A 17,266-nucleotide genomic window follows, 5' to 3' on the forward strand; every position below is an offset into this window, starting at 1 on the left:
AGAAGCAGCTTTTGCAGGAGTGAAATAGAGGAGTAAATCATAGTTATGATGCATGATTATATCCATGTGTGAATAAGCAACAGGCAGAGAGCCCATCAGTGATTTCTCTTGGAACATTTTGACTGCTTTTGTGTATGGATATGCAATAGTACATCAAGTCTCCAAGAAAACCACTTAATTACCAAGATTTTTTATACTTAGCAGCTCTAAAATTTCTTTTTCATAAGTGGAATGCCCAGTGAAGGTGCAGTTGTACAAAATAAGGACTTTTTTAGTGTAATACATAGACTTGAAAGAAAAAAAATATGCCAGTGTCATTTTCTGAAATAATAATTTTCCTGAAGAAATAATGAACTTCTCCGGGCCTGTCTGTAGCTTTTAACAGAACTTTATCTTACTAGGAAGTACCCGTTCGTTATTTACTTTTCATTCTGTGTAAAAAAGTTAACTAACCTACTTTTGCTTCAGTTTTTGGCTCTCTTGAGAACACGGAGTTATTCTTCTGCAGTAATTCAGCATTATCTCTTCTTTTGCTGTTTCAGGAACTTCAGAAGTCTTTTGGTAATATAAAAAATGCATAGTTTTAGGAAATTTAGGAGTTGTAGGAAAAAATAATATTATAGAAAAGATATTCTCTGCAACCGTACAAGTGATTGCAGTGGCTTTTCTGATTGAGCGGAAGTCATGATGCATGCAGTTTCTGTGAGATACTAGTATTTTGCTTTGTTCTGACTGCATATATCAGGTGAAGCCACTTTGCCTGATTTGTGATCTGCTTTCCAGCCATGAAGCTAAAATGTCACACATAAAAGAGTTCATATCTCTGTGCTAATACTGTGGAGTGATGAAGGGGGGGAAAGGGCAAGGAAAGAACTATCACTGGATGCAAAAAAGCCCTATAGAAGGTGTTCACTTTCTCATTTTATGGCAGTTCCAAAGTCCTCATGGCAAGAAAACAACAGCAGTCACCTTTTCCTGTTGTGATCTGATGTTTTGTGCTTTGAGAAAGTAAAGGGAAATTTTGTTAGTCCTGTGCAGTATAGGGATATGAAACACCTTCCTGTCCCTGCGCCTTTAGGTTTTTTGATTTTGGGAGAGGACTCGTTTTGGGGTGAGGTGTGTATTTGTTTTTTGTTATGCATTGTTTGTTGTTTTGTTTGTTTGTTTTCCCTAAAGCATGTGGGAAATGGAAGGCACTGATTCGGTTGAACGTATATGCAGCTCTTGGATTACAACAAATTTTGGGGTCTGTTATGTTAGTGCCTGGCAAAATTTGCAGTTCACAGAAGTACTTGCTTGTAGATAAAACTACAAAAACTACATAAATGTTAGCTCTGTGATCTTGTCTTTCTATAAAAAATAATAAAAAAACAAGTTCTGTCTAGCTTCTCCATTATTCTCTTTTCTCTCTCTCTTCAATTTGCAAATGAATGCAAAAGGAGCAAAAGAAAGATGCAAAAGATGCAAAAGAAAGAGTGAAATAGAATCTGATTTACAGTGTAACAGCTCTGTAAGTGTGAATACTTTACTAATGAACTTTTCATTTGTCAATAAAAGAGCAAGTAGAGTTCCAGATATTAAAGAAAGTTCTGTCTGTGTCATCACTGACTACACTGTGTATAAAACAATATGCATCAAAGAAGAATGAAATCAGAATTCTGTATAGTACAAGTAAAATAAAATTCCCAAGTTTGTTGTCATGCATGTACTTTTAGTCAAAATTAAAAGAAGGGCCAAGGGGTTAATGATTTGGCAAAGGAAAAGGATATCTATCTCTACAAAAGCCTGTTAGTTCAGAAACAATCAGTAAAAGCCAAATAAATTCCTGAGACAAATTGCCTATTTTTACTGTGTAATTTTGATAACCACTTACTGGTTTCTTCTGGTGTCTTACCAATTTTATTTTTTTTTTTACTTAGGCTTCAGGCTCGAATTGCTCATAGAATCCAGGAACTAGAGAACTTGCCTGGTTCTCTGCCCCCTGATCTGCGAACCAAAGCTACAGTGGAGTTGAAGGCCCTTAGGCTACTGAATTTCCAGCGCCAGGTAATGTGTTTTGCTTCAGGAAGATTCTCATGGAAATCGAATGTGTTTGTGTAGTGATGAGTAAACTAGCAAGAGATTTTGAAAGAGCACTGAGCCTAAACAGAAGACATTGCTTGAGAACAAACTTGACTGATAATGAAGTCACAGGGATGTTTTAACTTAGATTTTGTTTTGTTTAGTTTTATTAGTAAAAATGCGCAAGTGGGATTTCTTTTTGCTCCCTGCTTTTATCTTCCAGTCTAAAGTGTTAACCACAGAACTGTCTCTTTTATAAAGAGGATGGTACTGGCACAAAGACTAAACAAGAGCTGGCCAGGCGGCAAGCTGATTTTCAGCACGAATCCCAATAAACACCTCTTTCTGGACATGCTTCATATTTGTCACGGGTATCCTTGTTTTAGGAGAAGTTGTATGTTGTTGTTGTATCTGATATTTCTCTGTGCTCTGTTCCATTGTGGTACACAGACTTTGAAAATTAAGCGCAACAAGGTCATAGCCAAGATGTAAGTCGGATGTTGAGTACATGTATCAGCAAATTAATTTCAGAAAAAGGAATCTCACTGCCAGACTCTTAAAAGCCTCTTGCCATTGGCTTTTTCAGCTAGACTGGAAGAACAAAAATGTGATTTGGCAGGTCAAGCAAAAACACTTCCTGACAGAAGCCTTGGCAGTAGTTATACTGTAATGTCCAAGTTTTCCTTCCCTCTACTGTTGGCACTTCTTTGTAATGAAGTTTGTCCGAGGTCTGAGGAAAAGCAGCAGGGTCTCCCTAGTCTGCTGCTGGGACTGTGACAATACTGTTCCAGGAGCTTAACATGTACCTTTCCCTACTGTCTCCTTTGCAGCTGGCACTGAAACGAATTGTCAGCTATGTTCAGGTCCGCCTCTAGAACGTGTGCTATGTATGTTCTTAATTTGTATTTTACTTTGCTAGCATAATGTCTTGGACAGCCACTTCCATTGCAGCAGGGCAGTAATTTACAGAATCTTATAAAGAAAAAGGAAATAATGATTGAAAGTGACTTAACACTTTTTTGGCCATCCTTTGGAGACTTAAGATTTGTTGGGGACATACAACTGCTGCAACTGTATAGATGCTGTATCTTTTCAGAACTGTAATGGAAAGGAAAGAGGGGGCTTGGACATTTGAGTATTGTTTCTGGTTTACTCTGCCATACCTCTCTTTGAAGTTGTTCATCCATGTAATAAAAGTGATATGTTTTTTTAAGTGTTTTTTTCTTTTTCCACTGGTAGCTAAGACAAGAGGTAGTAGCATGCATGCGTCGTGACACAACTCTGGAGACAGCACTGAACTCCAAAGCCTACAAGCGAAGCAAGCGCCAGACTTTGAGGGAGGCCCGTATGACAGAAAAGCTTGAGAAACAGCAGAAGATAGAACAGGAGAGGAAACGTAGGCAGAAGCATCAGGTAATTCAACTTACTGTTTGCCCCATGACAGAAATGCACCTTACTTTCCTGTGCAGGTCTTCTCTATAAGAAATTTTATTTACCTTTGGAGTTGCTAAGATGAAAAAAACTCCGAAACATTTAATTAACAATAGGAAAGTGGTAAGACTAGAATGTCTGCATTCCTGTTTTCAAATCCCATGATTTTTCCAATTGTCTGCACTAACTTATTTTTCTTTCTAGGAATACCTGAATAGCATATTGCAGCATGCTAAAGATTTCAAAGAGTACCACCGGTCAGTAGCTGGGAAAATTCAGAAACTTTCTAAAGCTGTGGCAACTTGGCATGCGAACACTGAGCGTGAGCAGAAAAAAGAAACTGAGAGAATTGAAAAAGAAAGAATGAGGAGACTGATGGTAAGGAGTAGAGGAAGTAATATGGTTGTTGTAGTTAAATTCTATACCATGTCCTTTTAATAATTCATAGACAGTGTCTATCATACTCATGTTTTTGCTTTGCAGAATAAAGTCTGTGTAACACAAAAACCAGAAATCTAAAACTGCTGCATTTTGGTTACATGAATTTCTGATGATGGTAATAAATGTGACACTGTTAATTTTAACCTATAGCTACTTCTTTTTTTAAGGATTTTTGGTAAGAATAATTGTTTTCTCTACCAGCACGAAAATTTAGCACAGTCAGGTCTGTGTAACATTACTTAATCTCATTAAATTAATATACTACCACTGTTACATAATTGCAGGGGGTATATATTATTTTATATATATATAAAATATATATATTTCATATTTATATATATATATATAATATACATTATATAAATACTGGACTGTGTTTTATTTCTAGGTCTGTAGTTTTGAAGATTTCATATGATTGACTTGTTCATGGCGTTGTTCACAATTTTTACATAAAGATGATTTCACATGTGAAAATACATAACCAAGAGCAGTAATTAATGTATCTTAAGGATTAATATCAGTCAGCTCTACCCATTAATGCTCCAGAACCATACTCCTTGCTCTTTAATAGTTTATACTTCTTGCAGCTGCACAATATCAGTTGTATTATTCTTAGGACAGAATAGAGTGAGTTTATATATAGCAATGTCTGTTCAGAACACTGTGGAACCAGTCAGTGGGCTGCCTACATTTCAGGAGTTAAAATAATTCTGGAGTTTAAAGTGTAGACAGGTAAATGTGTCTGTACAAGTATGTTAGCAGCTAAGGTTGGAAAAAATTCTTCAAGGCATTGGTTAACTCTTTTTTTAACACTTCAGTACTTAATACTTTACTTATGTAGAGTTGAGTGAGAATTGACATGCTTACTTTGAAATATGCCTGAAAAGTATCTAATACAGGTGCAGCTGTAATGCAAAACTCTAGGCCCTGTCTAGAATCTGTTTCCACCATGAATAAGGCCTGAACAGTTCAGTTTTACAAATCACAAAATGTAATACAGGAGTAATTAAATATAAAAATGATAAAAATGTAGAAATGAAAGTCTGTGTAAAATATGAATGAAGGACTTGCATAAGAGAATGACAAAAGTTCAGGTCCTAGAGCATTTCTTAAAATTACATAGTAATCAGCATTATAGAGGTTTTGCATAATTAGATAATTGCCAGCAGTCTATCTAAGCAAGCTTGTAAAAACGTTAATTATTAGAGAAAAAAACATCTGATATTTTAGAAATATCTTTGTACGTCATGACATGGACCTTATGTCAGTTTAACGTGTAGTACAATAAATAATAAACATGTCCACTGCTGGGAAATACAAAGTAGATTTGTATGCCCAGAAATGGTACAGGATGCCAGACTACAATTAGAAGTCAAGTTTGTGTCACAGTTTATTAATACTAGTATATATCACATGCAGGAATGCGCATTAGTATGATTTAAGACAAGCTTGAATGTAGAAAGGAATTACCTAGGCTAGATTACAATGATGATGTATTCATTAATAATGATAGAGATGATTGCAGAATCACAAAATCACAGAAATGTAGGGGTTGGAAGGAACCTTGAAAGATCATTTAGTCCAACCCATCTGCCAGAGCAGCATCACCTAGAGTAGGTTACGCAGGAATGATGATAATAATATTAAATCCTAAAAACTTAGGCTTTGAGTGTTGTAGTTCTGATGGTTTGACCCTTACAAATGGAATTTCTGAGCAATTTCACAAACTCAGCTTGAACATTACAGCTGTTCTTGCCAACTTCTTGCAGTTGTGATGTCTCTCCAGAAAGGCATAAGGTTTTTTTGTGTCTCCCAGAGTGCTGTCTTTTAAAGTGGTTGTCTTTAAAATATTTCTTAAAGCTGTTTGGTTTTTATAAGCCATTGTATACTTCCTTATTTGTTGTTTTAGCAAAAATTGGAAAAGGCATCTTTGTTACTTTCCTTTTATTTTCCTGATGTGCTCAAATGATGCATTTTATCTTCACAGCACATGAAAGTAGTATTTCCTGGTCTGTCTTATCCCTAACAACACACACAGTGCCATAAAGAGGCAGAAGTTGTGAGAATGACTCAGAAATATATATGGCTTATCTGGTGAATCCTGTCTTTGATAGTGACCTGTATCAAAGATGAAGTAACACCAGAGTAGAATAATGATAGATAGTCTGCCCAAAATAAAATTTTCTTCCAACACCCAAAAACAAGGTTTGTGTTCATGCTGGAAAAAGGACTGAATGCAAGTTCGTATCATGTTCCCGTCTTCTTCCTCTGGCTATGGGCTACGTGCACTTCATGGCTTTGAAAAATCGTCTCTGTAGGAGACGTACCAAGCGTATCTGTTTCAGGACATTGTGATATGTCTGATGTGGTATTACATGATGTCCCCTTCTCCTTTCACCCATTTACCTGTCATAACTGCTGCAGATACTGCAGTTCTTAGTCTGTGAGACTAGGAGATACTTTGAATTGTACAGTCCCTGAATCCCACTTTCACTCAGGCTGACAGCTCTCTAGTCCAGCCACTGTCCCAAAGCAGTGTCAACGTTGAGCTCAAAGCAGGTTGCTCAAGGCTTCTTTCAGTTGTATGTTGAAAATCTCTAAGGTCAGAAATGGCATAACTTCTCTGCCTGTTCAGATCCTTCTGAAGTGCAGCACAGCCCTCTAGCATATTGGCTGGTATTCCCCAGTATTGTGTCATCTGCAGACTTTACTGAAGTATCCTCCATCCTTTCTTCTGAGTCACTGATAGAGATGTTAAGCACAGCATGCCCCAGGGTAGACCTCTATGGTATCCCTGTACTTACTGTCTCCAGACAGAGTATGACCTTCTGCAGCCCAGTGGAGAAGGACTTGGGGGTATTGGTGGATTTAAAGCAGGACATGAGCTAGCCAGTATGTGCTTGCAGCCCAGAAAGTAAATCACATTCTGCCTTGCGTCTAACGAAGCATGGCCAGAAGGTTGAGAGAAGTACTTCTCCCCCTGTATTCCACTCTCATCAGGAAAGATGTAGACCTGTTGGACCAAATGCAGAGGAGGGCCATGAAAATGATCAGGGGGCTGGAGTACCACCCCTGTAAGGACAGGCTGGGAGAGCTGGGGCTAGTAGTCAGTATGGATTCACCAAGGAGGAAGTCATGCTTGACCAATCTGATAGCCTTCTTTGATGACGTAACTGGATAGATAGATGAGGGGAGGGCATTGCAGGTGGTCTACCTTAACTTCAGCAAGGCTTTTGACACTGTCTCTTAACAGCCAAACTCAGTAACTGTGGATTGGTTGTCAGGGCTTTGAGGTAAGCTAGGAATTTGCTGAAGGACAGAGATCAGAGAGTTGTGGTCAGTGGGACAGAGTCTAGTTGGAGACCCATGTCTAGTGGTCTTCCCCAGGGGTCAGTACTGGGTCCAGCCCTATTCAGTATGTTCACCAATATGTTGACTTGGATGAAGGCATAGAGTGTACCATAAGCAAGCTTGCTGATGATAGAAGACTAGGGGGGATGGCTGACACACCAGAAGGCTGTGCTGACATTCAGTGTGCCTGGACGTGGGAAGAAAAATAACTTAATAAAATTCAACAAGAGCAAGTGTAAAGTACTGCATCAGGAGAGGAACAACCTCATGTAGCAGTACAGGCTGGGGGCTGATCTGCTAGCGAGCAGCTCTGGGGAAAGTTACCCCAGGGTCCATGTGGACAAGAGGGTGACCCTATATAGGCCAACGATGAGCTATTGCAGCCAAGAAGGCCAGTGGCATCCTGGGGTGCATTAAGAAGAGCATGGCCAGCAGGTTGAAGGAGGTTATCCTCCTTCTTTTCCACTGTTGTGCGACTGCATCTGGAACACTGTGTCCTATTCTGGGCTTCTAAGTTCATAAAGGATAAGGAACTACTGGAAAGAGTCCAGCACAGGGCTACAGAGATTATTAGGGGAATGTAGCATCTGTTCTTTGAGAGAGCTATAGCTGTTTATTTGGAGGAGACTAAGAGGTGATCTCATAAGTACTTATAAATACCTGAAGAGCAGGTGTCAAGAGGATAGGGCCAGTCTCTATTTCACAGTGTCCAATGCAGAATAAGAGGCAATGGAACAAGCTGGAGCATAGAAGGTTCAAGTTAAACATAAGGAAAAACTTATTTACTGAAAGAGTAACAGAGCACTGGAACAGGCTGCCCGGAGAAGTTGTGGAGTCTCCTTCTCCGGAGACATGCAAAACCTGTCTGGACATGTACCTGTATGATTTACTGTAGGTGATCCTGCTGTAGCAAGGGATGTTGAACTGGATGATCTTCAGAGGTCCCTTTCCAACCCTGACCACTCTGTGATAATGTAATTTCACAAATATGTGACCCTCTAGGGTCTGATCATCCAACAATTCTGTACCAATCTAGTTGTCCCTCTATGCAGATCATAGTGACTGAAGATAACACATGATTATTGACACAGGACTTGGTCGATGTTTCTTTGGAAGCATTTTTATAATGGCTGATGTCTATTTTGTATTCCTAGGCTGAAGATGAGGAAGGCTACCGTAAGCTGATTGACCAAAAGAAAGACAGACGCCTGGCCTACCTGTTGCAGCAGACAGATGAGTATGTGGCTAACCTGACTAACCTAGTATGGGAGCATAAACAGGCACAAGCAGCAAAAGAAAAGAAGAAGAGGAGGAGAAGAAAGAAGGCAAGTAGTAATAGCTTGTTTTTTTTTGCCATCTCTCCTACAAATCCAATTTTAGTATTGAGAAATATAGTGATAGCCAGTCATCATACATATACCAAAGTGTCTAAAATCATCTACACTGCCAAATTCATAACACTTGAGGGAATGTACCTGCCTCCAGTGACATATATAAGAAATTTGCTGTCATTAGTTCCAAAGAAGGTGAGCAGGAAAGATTAGAAAATTGTGGTCTGTAAATATTTATTTGCTGTTAAACTTTCTACAGGCAAAAGTGGACCACATAAGGAAATTAGGATTAAAGGATCCAAAAAGGGTAGAAATGATCCAAAATACATTGTATGAAGAAGATGGGAGAAGTCTGGTTTGTGGAGGTTTTTCGTACAGAGTAACTTTTTTAGACTTTCATGTTCTACACTTGGCTCAGTCTGTTTTGTAGGACCACTGGAAATAAGTAGAGAGAGAATTTGGGTAGGTTTATTACAGTAAAGGGGATATTTGCCAGTAGTAATGTTCATTGTTAATTCTTAACATTTAATAAAAGCGTTTAAAAATTACTCTGCATCCTGGGAGAGAGACTCTGAGAAGTGTTATTTTGAAAAATAGTGTTGTGTGTGAAAGAATAATGAAAGAATAATTTGTCATTTTTGTGACCTCTGAGTACCTTTAATCTCTTACAGATAGGATTTTTATAAGCCATATCCATTCCTGGTTTGCTACTAATTACTGATACAAATATAAACATTATATCTACAGCAGCACTGTAAAGGTGCTAATAAATACCAGCATATAAAAAAATCTAAATTTGAGATTAATGGCCTAAAAAATGCTCTGTGTTTTCTCATGTTCCTCTCCCCCACTTTCTTTTGAGATTATGTTCTTAACATAGGAGCAATCCAATCCCCTCACCTAAAAAGTTACAATGTAAGTTAAATGGGGTTCTTGACCTGTATTACCAGTAAGAACAGACCTGATTTAATATATAGAATTCACAGTTGAGATAATTCTTAATGAAGTAGTGTGTGGAGTAACTGCATTGATCTAATGAAAAATATTAATTTCTTCAGCGGTCCCTATCTTTGATACAGTTCTGTTTCTAGGTCAGTTTGGGTGAAGTATGAATGAGGAACAAAGTAGCTTCTAGCCATGTCAATAAAGACAATTTTCTGTCACAGAAGTAAAAAGGAAATATGCCCCATAAATATTCAGTGCTTATAAGTATCCTAGCCTAAACCTAAGGGAAGATTAGCAGGAAAAAATATCTCTGTCTTCGTCATCTGCAGCTTATTGTTTGTACTTTCCACTTACTGTAAGTTCTTTCCACCATCCTGTGGCTCATTTCTCAAGGATACAGGAGTTCACACAAATATTACCCTTCAATTTAATTTATAATTCAACGAATTTGTTGCTGCATTGCTGTAGTACTCATTGTAGCTAGTGGGTGCTGTGTCTTTTTCCAAGTCATAACACTTAATACTTACCCTTTAAGTTTTGTAATCCACATTTAATTTACTGACACCTCCAGCTGAATGTTTTATACTTCCAGAGAAATGAAGAAAGAGTTCTTAGGATTTTCTCCTAGAAGTGGCAATGAGGAAGTAGATGGTTAATAACTATTTCTCATCTTAGCCAGGTTCACAATATATAATACGTAAGTGAACCCTGTATCCTTATGAGAAGAAAATTTCAGATTAGTCAGTTTTTTCTCTCGGATATCCTTAGGGCATCCTTATGGTAGATGTTCACTTTTTGCTTTTTTCACATTTCTGGTATCTGTGTCTTCTGTCTCCAGCCTCCTGTTAGCTAGTGTCCCACATGCTAACTGCAGCCATGGATTAAAAAGTGTACTCTACATGAAATTTTCACCTGTTAGGCCAGTTTAACTTTCACCTTTATTTGTAGGGAGTTTTTCCTGTCATGATGCAGAGAATGAAGAAAATGCAGCTTCCTAGTTGTAAAAAATCGGTATTTTCTTGTCAAGGATTAAATGGTCAAGATTAAACATGTCTTTGCATAGCCCAAGATACAAGTACAAGATATCTGTCATTATTTACGTTTATCTCCATTGAAACATATGTTTCTGCTTTCCAAAATAGCTTTTAACTGGTAAATATATCTGCTTTCACAGCAGGATCTGATCATTGCACAGTAAGCAGTACTGGTGCTTACTACTTGTTTGTGGTGGTGTGTTTGAGATGTAAGGTTCTTTCCATTGACTGTAGCTAAGCTATATATTAGAGAGCAGTCTGGTACAAAAGAGTGGACCCCTCCCCTTACCGTTCATCCAGGGAAAAAATATCCTCCATCAATGTAGCTTGTTCAGCTGAGGCCACATACCTGCTACTGTAACTTACCCTGTCCCTCTGTTTTAACTCTTCAGTTCTGATGCAGTTCCTTTTGTCAACAGACACACCTGCTGCTTAGGAAAGCTGAAGCAAGCAGCCTTCAACTCACTGATTTTTTTCTTACTGAACATCAGCTATTGTTGCTGTTGCATTGACCAGGACCAATTACATTTTTGTAGCCCAGTGAAGTATTTATAAGTCTCTTTTTCAGGTTATTTTTTGCATATTAAGGAATAGTATACTTCATAAATGTTTTAAATATTTGAGATGAGAATTAAGCTTTGTCAGATTTCCATTTTCAGTAATAGTACCAAAAGGGTAGTTAACAAAAAAAATTAGATATATACCCTGAAGTATGAAGGTTTTGTAAAAGAAATAAGAATAAACTCTGTAAAAATGTAATATTGACCTGACTTTGCTGCTGCATGTTGGTTTGAAGTTAGTGCCTTGGAAAATAGACTTGGATGGCAAAGAGAAAAAGCTTGAGACTTGATCTGAACCAGATACTGAAGATCACCTCAATATTTGGAAGTGCAGATATTCCTCAAGCATGCTTTTTTAAAAAAAGAAACAATTGGATTATCTAAATATATTACACACATTAATAATACTTGGAAATTGCTTAACTATAACATGAAATTCAATAAATCTGTCCTTGTTATTAATCTGATCTGTTTAGATAGGTAACCAAAATAAAACTGCTGTAATACCACAAACCCAGCACTGTGACATGAGCAGAAGCTGTATTCTATCCTTTCTTTCTCATTGTTAGAATTGTTTAGGCAAGTTCCAGTTCAGAAGCTAACTATATATTCCATTTTCTCATACTATCCTGACAATTTTGAGTATGGTAAATGAGGACCAGTTTGGAAGAGGATACTGCTTATTTCTTAGAGTGGTGCCTGGGGCAAAAAAAACCAGCAGTCTCAGCTTTTCCAGTTAAGAGCTCCAGGGTTGTTTTTTTTTGTTTGTGATTTGAGTAATTCTGATCTAGACTTGATTGAGATAAGGTGCAAAGAACTCCCAGAATACTCTTGGTTAGTTGTCAGACAAAAAAAATTATGTACATAGCCAAAATAAAAGTGCCTGCACAAATACACAATCTGTGATGCCTAGTGACACTTCCAAAACTGAGATTAAAGTACTTTAGAGGAAATTAATAGTAAATAACAATAAAATGAATTACTGTTTCATTTGTGTTAGCACAGTCTGTAAGCAATTGAATTCCAGGCCTGGACAAAACATTCAGTAAGTCAGCCACTTCTCACATGCAGATGGATTACAGTGATTAGGAGTGTTGTAGGTACCCTGTTCATACTAGTAAACAGTTTGTGTGTGGTGGTAACTCCACTTAAGTCTTAAATTGCATGCATCCCAGGCTATTCAGAACTCAAGTGAAACATGTTCATAATCTGAAACACATCATATAGTGTATATATATAGTGTATATATATAGTATTTTTAACTTCTTCATTTGTTGTAGAAGGCTGAAGAAAATGCAGAAGGAATGGCATCTGGTCTTGGTCCTGACGGAGAGGTATGAATTTTGCAAGGTTGTGGTGTTTTTTTTTTTAAATTTCCATAGATTGTTCTGTGTGCCATTGGTACAGCTTAAAAAAATCATTAAGAGAAGTGTTCTAAGAAGAGCTGTTGTTTGCAACCAGATAATAAAAATTATCAAAATTATTATCGAAATATATCACTGAATATACTGAAGAATCCCTCTTAGCTTTATGTTTAAAATTAAATGGGTTTCTTGCAGTCCACATATAAATATAATTTACTTTCTAAAATGAGGTTGTAAATGCAATAATTTCTAGCTTCCTATTTTTATACGATACATTGTTGCATTGAAGGTAATTACCTTTCAGACACAGGACAGACCATAAGTATTATGAGAACTTAAGACATTTGAAATGAGTAATTTTTTGTGTCATTCTTTGAATAATATTTTTGTCCAGTAGCAGAGCATATACTGCCTCATTAAGAGCTGTACTGTTAATGCCTTTTTTCTGTTCTATTTTATTTTTATACAAAGACAATACTAAAGGATTTTGCTGTGACTTTTCAACTACATCAGCAAAAATATCACTTGCGAGTATAAAATTCCCCAAAGTAAACCAATAAATACAATTCTGTAGTCTTTTAATAAAAATAAAGTAATATTCCTGTACTTTAGTATTTATGGAAATGGGGTTTTATACTCTGCTGATCACTGTATTTATAACTGTTCAGAATTTTTTAGTTCTTGTTCATATCCATATATATTATGAAAAGATTCTTCAGTAGATGCAGCAGTAGAAAGCAAGAACTTTTTAAATTATAAAATCTGTGATTAAACAGGGCAAAGAAATAACAGGAAAATGTAATTATGGTATTTTGGTTATGTTAGAGTGCAAGAATAAGTAAAAGGTGTTGTTATTGCAGGTGCTTTATCAGCTTAATTGAAGAAGTCAAGACAGTGAGTCTTTAAAATAGGCTGCCTTTACTTAGTTAGTTGAAGTATTCCATCCTTGTGTCTTCATATGAGATAAAAGGCCATGTAGTCAGTGTTACAGATGTCTTTTGGTACAAATAACAGATTTAATGCCTATAAGCATATATACCTTGTGTCTTGTTTCACAGAAGCCAACAGTGTATTATTTTTCATACTACTGCTGTTAATTTATTTGAAATGCTGTTATGTATCATTGGATGTCACATAAAATATGTTACAAAATAAAACTGTGATCCAGTTTGCTTGATAGCCATGTGGGAAGATGTGGCTTCTAATAACACAACTTAACTGCTTGTTCAGATACTGAGTTTTGAAGGTGCTGCTTATTCTTTTTATTACATAAGTCAAGCATGAAATTCAGCTGCCTTATAGTATAAAGTTTAATTTTTTTAGCCCATAGATGAGAGCAGTCAAATGAGTGACCTTCCAGTCAAAGTGACTCACACTGAAACAGGCAAAGTTCTTCTTGGACCAGAAGCACCAAAAGCAAGTCAGCTGGATGCTTGGCTGGAAATGAACCCTGGGTGAGTAGTTACTGGACAAGTAGCCTGCTTTTTCTGTTTGCATTGATATTTTTCAGGTGCTTCTCATAGTTACTGTTTTCTCTTTTTTTTTTTTCCCTATTCTGTTCCTTTTTTAATGTATTATGTGTAAGCTAAATAGGAGATATATTGAACATAATCCCTCCTCTCCTAATCTGTAATTTAGAATTTTTCTGTTGTCATTATACAGCTATGAAGTTGCTCCTAGATCAGACAGTGAAGATGAAAGTGGCTCTGAATATGAGGAGGAGGTATGTGTCTTTATAAAAAACAGTCTGACAAGTAATACAGAAAACCCAAGTACTTCTTGTGTTATTTTCTGCTTTTTCGTAAGGAAGGAAGGAATGGAAAACGATAGCAGGTGTGTAGGTATTTTAAGGATAATACTGATAGGAAAAGTAACTGGTTTTGTAATTCTTTCCAGTTCATAAATGTTGCTCTTTATATATGCTGTAAATACCTAACTGGTAACTGGCATTAGAAAAAATAAATGTTTTACTCAGACTATTAATCATCATAAACAAGAGAATATAAGCAGGTACTTATTTTAAAGAAACTGCTGTATTGTGGCTGTACTGAGGTTTTGTACTGAATGAAGGTAAGATATTTAATGTCTATGCATCGGAGGTTTTATTGCCGACTCTGAATAACACTGTTTATTGTACATTAGGTCTATTAAAAAGTTAGGGGTTATGTCAGGGATTTAGGTTTAGACTGTTCAGGGTAGGCTTATTTGATGCAGTACTGTGATGACTTAAATGCCATGATTACAAAAATTCTGAAAATAATGTTAACAGACACAAAGATCTGAGCCCTGCAGGGTCATAATATTTGATACCATGAATAAGCAACACCAATACTTGCATAATATTGCATAATTTGCATAACAAGTACTTTCTAAATAGAATAAAAGCAAAGAGTAGAGAAAGGACTATATGCAATCCACAGGCTACTGGTAGAACTAGGTATACAATTCAGGTCTTCTTAGTCTAGCAGTACTTAAAATACTAGACCAGATGACTACGGAAACTGACTGGACTATATGATGTTACATGCCTTTGTAATTACTGCTAATTTAATTTTACAAGTCTGTCACTACCAAGATAGGAGCAAAGGGCCTGATACATACCACATTCTAGGAGGAATGTTAATAGGGATATGCCCACATTTTTAGCAGGCATTCTTTAGCAGCAGTGTTGTTTATTGCTAGGGAAATCATTCTTAGGAGAATACCCTTGCAGAATGCAGAGTACTACTGAGATTTTCATTTGTTTGTTATCCATTGCAACTGTAGCCAGAAGAAAAGTTAAGTAGTTTTTAAAAGAGTATAAATGTGGTCTGTTTTTAAAAAATGAAGAAACTGGAAGCCTAAAACAGCAGTTCTTGGCAGTTTTTAATTCTTCATTAAATTATCACACATCTGGAACATAATATAAATCTATACATGATACTGGAATTATCTCCATAAACATGGAAGACAGATTAAGTCTTTTAATAGTGAGATCATTAGAGATGAAAATGCTTTTCATTTGAAAGTATCATGACTTAGCTGTTGGTTGATGTATGTCTAAAATCTTCTTATGCTGCAGTACAATTCTGTTGCAGAATAGGTGTAAGTTGAACTCTGTGATTCAGTTTTTTGTCACAAAGATTTGACCAATGAAAGCTACCAATATGTGGATGCCAGTTGAGGGTATGACTTAGGAAGATATTGCACTTCACAGCACCCCTGTTCTTTTTCTATGTTCTGTAGGATGATGAAGAAGAATCAAGCAGGTTAGAAGCTGATGAGAAGATACTTCTGGATCCTAACAGTGAGGAAGTTTCTGAGAAAGATGCAAAGCAAATAATTGAGTGAGTGTTCTTTAGGTGCTTGTTTTTCTTTGGAGTTGAGTTTTCTTACAATGTGTTTTCTCAAGAATAGCTTGCTCTAAGTTACAGTGAGTTGTGGTAGCTTCTCTGGCATTGAACATCTGCAGGAGAAGGAACATGATTATTCGATATTAATTGTGTACTTTTTATGAAGCAGCTTTCACCCTTTGGTTGACTCAACACAGCTGAAGATTTGCAGTGTTTTTGTAGACATACATATGTAAGCTGTGTCAAGAAACCTGTTCGTTTGTGGAAATTCACTTTAGTCCTTTTTCTGCTTTCCAGGACAGCCAAACAAGATGTGGATGATGAATATAGCATGCAATACAGTGCTAGAGGATCTCAGTCATACTACACTGTTGCTCATGCAATCACAGAAAGGGTAGAGAAGCAGTCTTCTCTTCTGATTAATGGCACACTAAAACATTATCAGGTGAGAAATCATTAAAATATTTAAAACTTGGGATTGTGCTTGGCATTTCAATGTGTTACTTTAAGTGGCAAACTGAAAATTTGTCATGAAATACAAGATCTCTAGTGGGTTAGAATTTGGGAATTACATGGACAAAGAAATGACAGTTACCTATCACAGATAACGTTTCATACATAGTTCTTGAATAATAATACTAACTTTCTGCATATACTACAGCTCTTTTTTTTTTCATTGCAGACCAATAATATTTTGTTTTTTCTGTCTTACTGACCTAGAATTTCAGTTTGTCTTATTGTTTTCATTTGTGGTGAGTTAACAATATTTTTATTCTTCTAGTATGTAGAAGTTGAGGATTTTATTTTTTTCATTAAGATCCCAGTATTTCAGTGATAGACAAAATTTGGAAATGAGAAAATTTTACTGTGGAGTTTGATGTCTCATATTCTTTACAGACATTCAGTGGATTTAGTAACTGGAAACTTGTGTATTCTGACATAAACTATATTAATGTATGATTGAAAATATCCTTAATACATGTTTTGAGTACTTCTGCTGTTATATAGCTTTCTAGGAAGCTCCAAGAACTTCCACCTTTTCTGCTATTAGGACATTGTGCTACATCCACATAAAATAAATAATAGTATTTACCATGATATCATAAAGATGTGTATCTGTTTCTGCTTGCAGAGAACTGGGAGGGAGGCTGTTTCCTAAGTGTGCAAGAGCTAAGCTGATTCCTCTTTTCAAAGCATTTTCTATTTTGATACTGAGCTACTCACTGTGGGACATGGGGCAAAAACAAGAGACTGAACAAAAGCTGAAACAAGACAGTTCAGACTGGATGTACAGAAGAGTACAGCACAGTTGTTGAGCAGGGGCTTAGAGAGGTTTTACGTAGGAGGTTTTCAGTCACTGGCCATATAAAGCCTTGAGCAACCTGGCCCCAGGTCTGTATCTTCTTTGGGCAGGAG

At 36.7% G+C, this 17,266-nt stretch overlaps 1 protein-coding gene across 4 annotated transcripts in view; it reads left to right on the plus strand.

Moving 5' to 3' along the window:
* SMARCA2 (SWI/SNF related, matrix associated, actin dependent regulator of chromatin, subfamily a, member 2) overlaps window positions 1–17,266 on the plus strand; it is a 115,829-nt gene that overhangs the window by 36,077 nt on the left and 62,486 nt on the right. For all 4 annotated transcript variants that reach the window (XM_051642075.1, XM_051642077.1, XM_051642076.1 and 1 more), the window contains 9 exons: window positions 1,920–2,046; window positions 3,301–3,474; window positions 3,697–3,870; window positions 8,439–8,609; window positions 12,435–12,488; window positions 13,842–13,972; window positions 14,181–14,241; window positions 15,744–15,844; window positions 16,148–16,295. In XM_051642075.1, the coding sequence (XP_051498035.1) occupies window positions 1,920–2,046; window positions 3,301–3,474; window positions 3,697–3,870; window positions 8,439–8,609; window positions 12,435–12,488; window positions 13,842–13,972; window positions 14,181–14,241; window positions 15,744–15,844; window positions 16,148–16,295 (1,141 nt within the window). The remainder of the gene's footprint in view (window positions 1–1,919; window positions 2,047–3,300; window positions 3,475–3,696; window positions 3,871–8,438; window positions 8,610–12,434; window positions 12,489–13,841; window positions 13,973–14,180; window positions 14,242–15,743; window positions 15,845–16,147; window positions 16,296–17,266) is intronic.

This window comes from Apus apus, chromosome Z (genome assembly GCF_020740795.1).
Source record: "Apus apus isolate bApuApu2 chromosome Z, bApuApu2.pri.cur, whole genome shotgun sequence".
In the NCBI taxonomy this organism is placed as follows: domain Eukaryota; kingdom Metazoa; phylum Chordata; class Aves; order Apodiformes; family Apodidae; genus Apus; species Apus apus.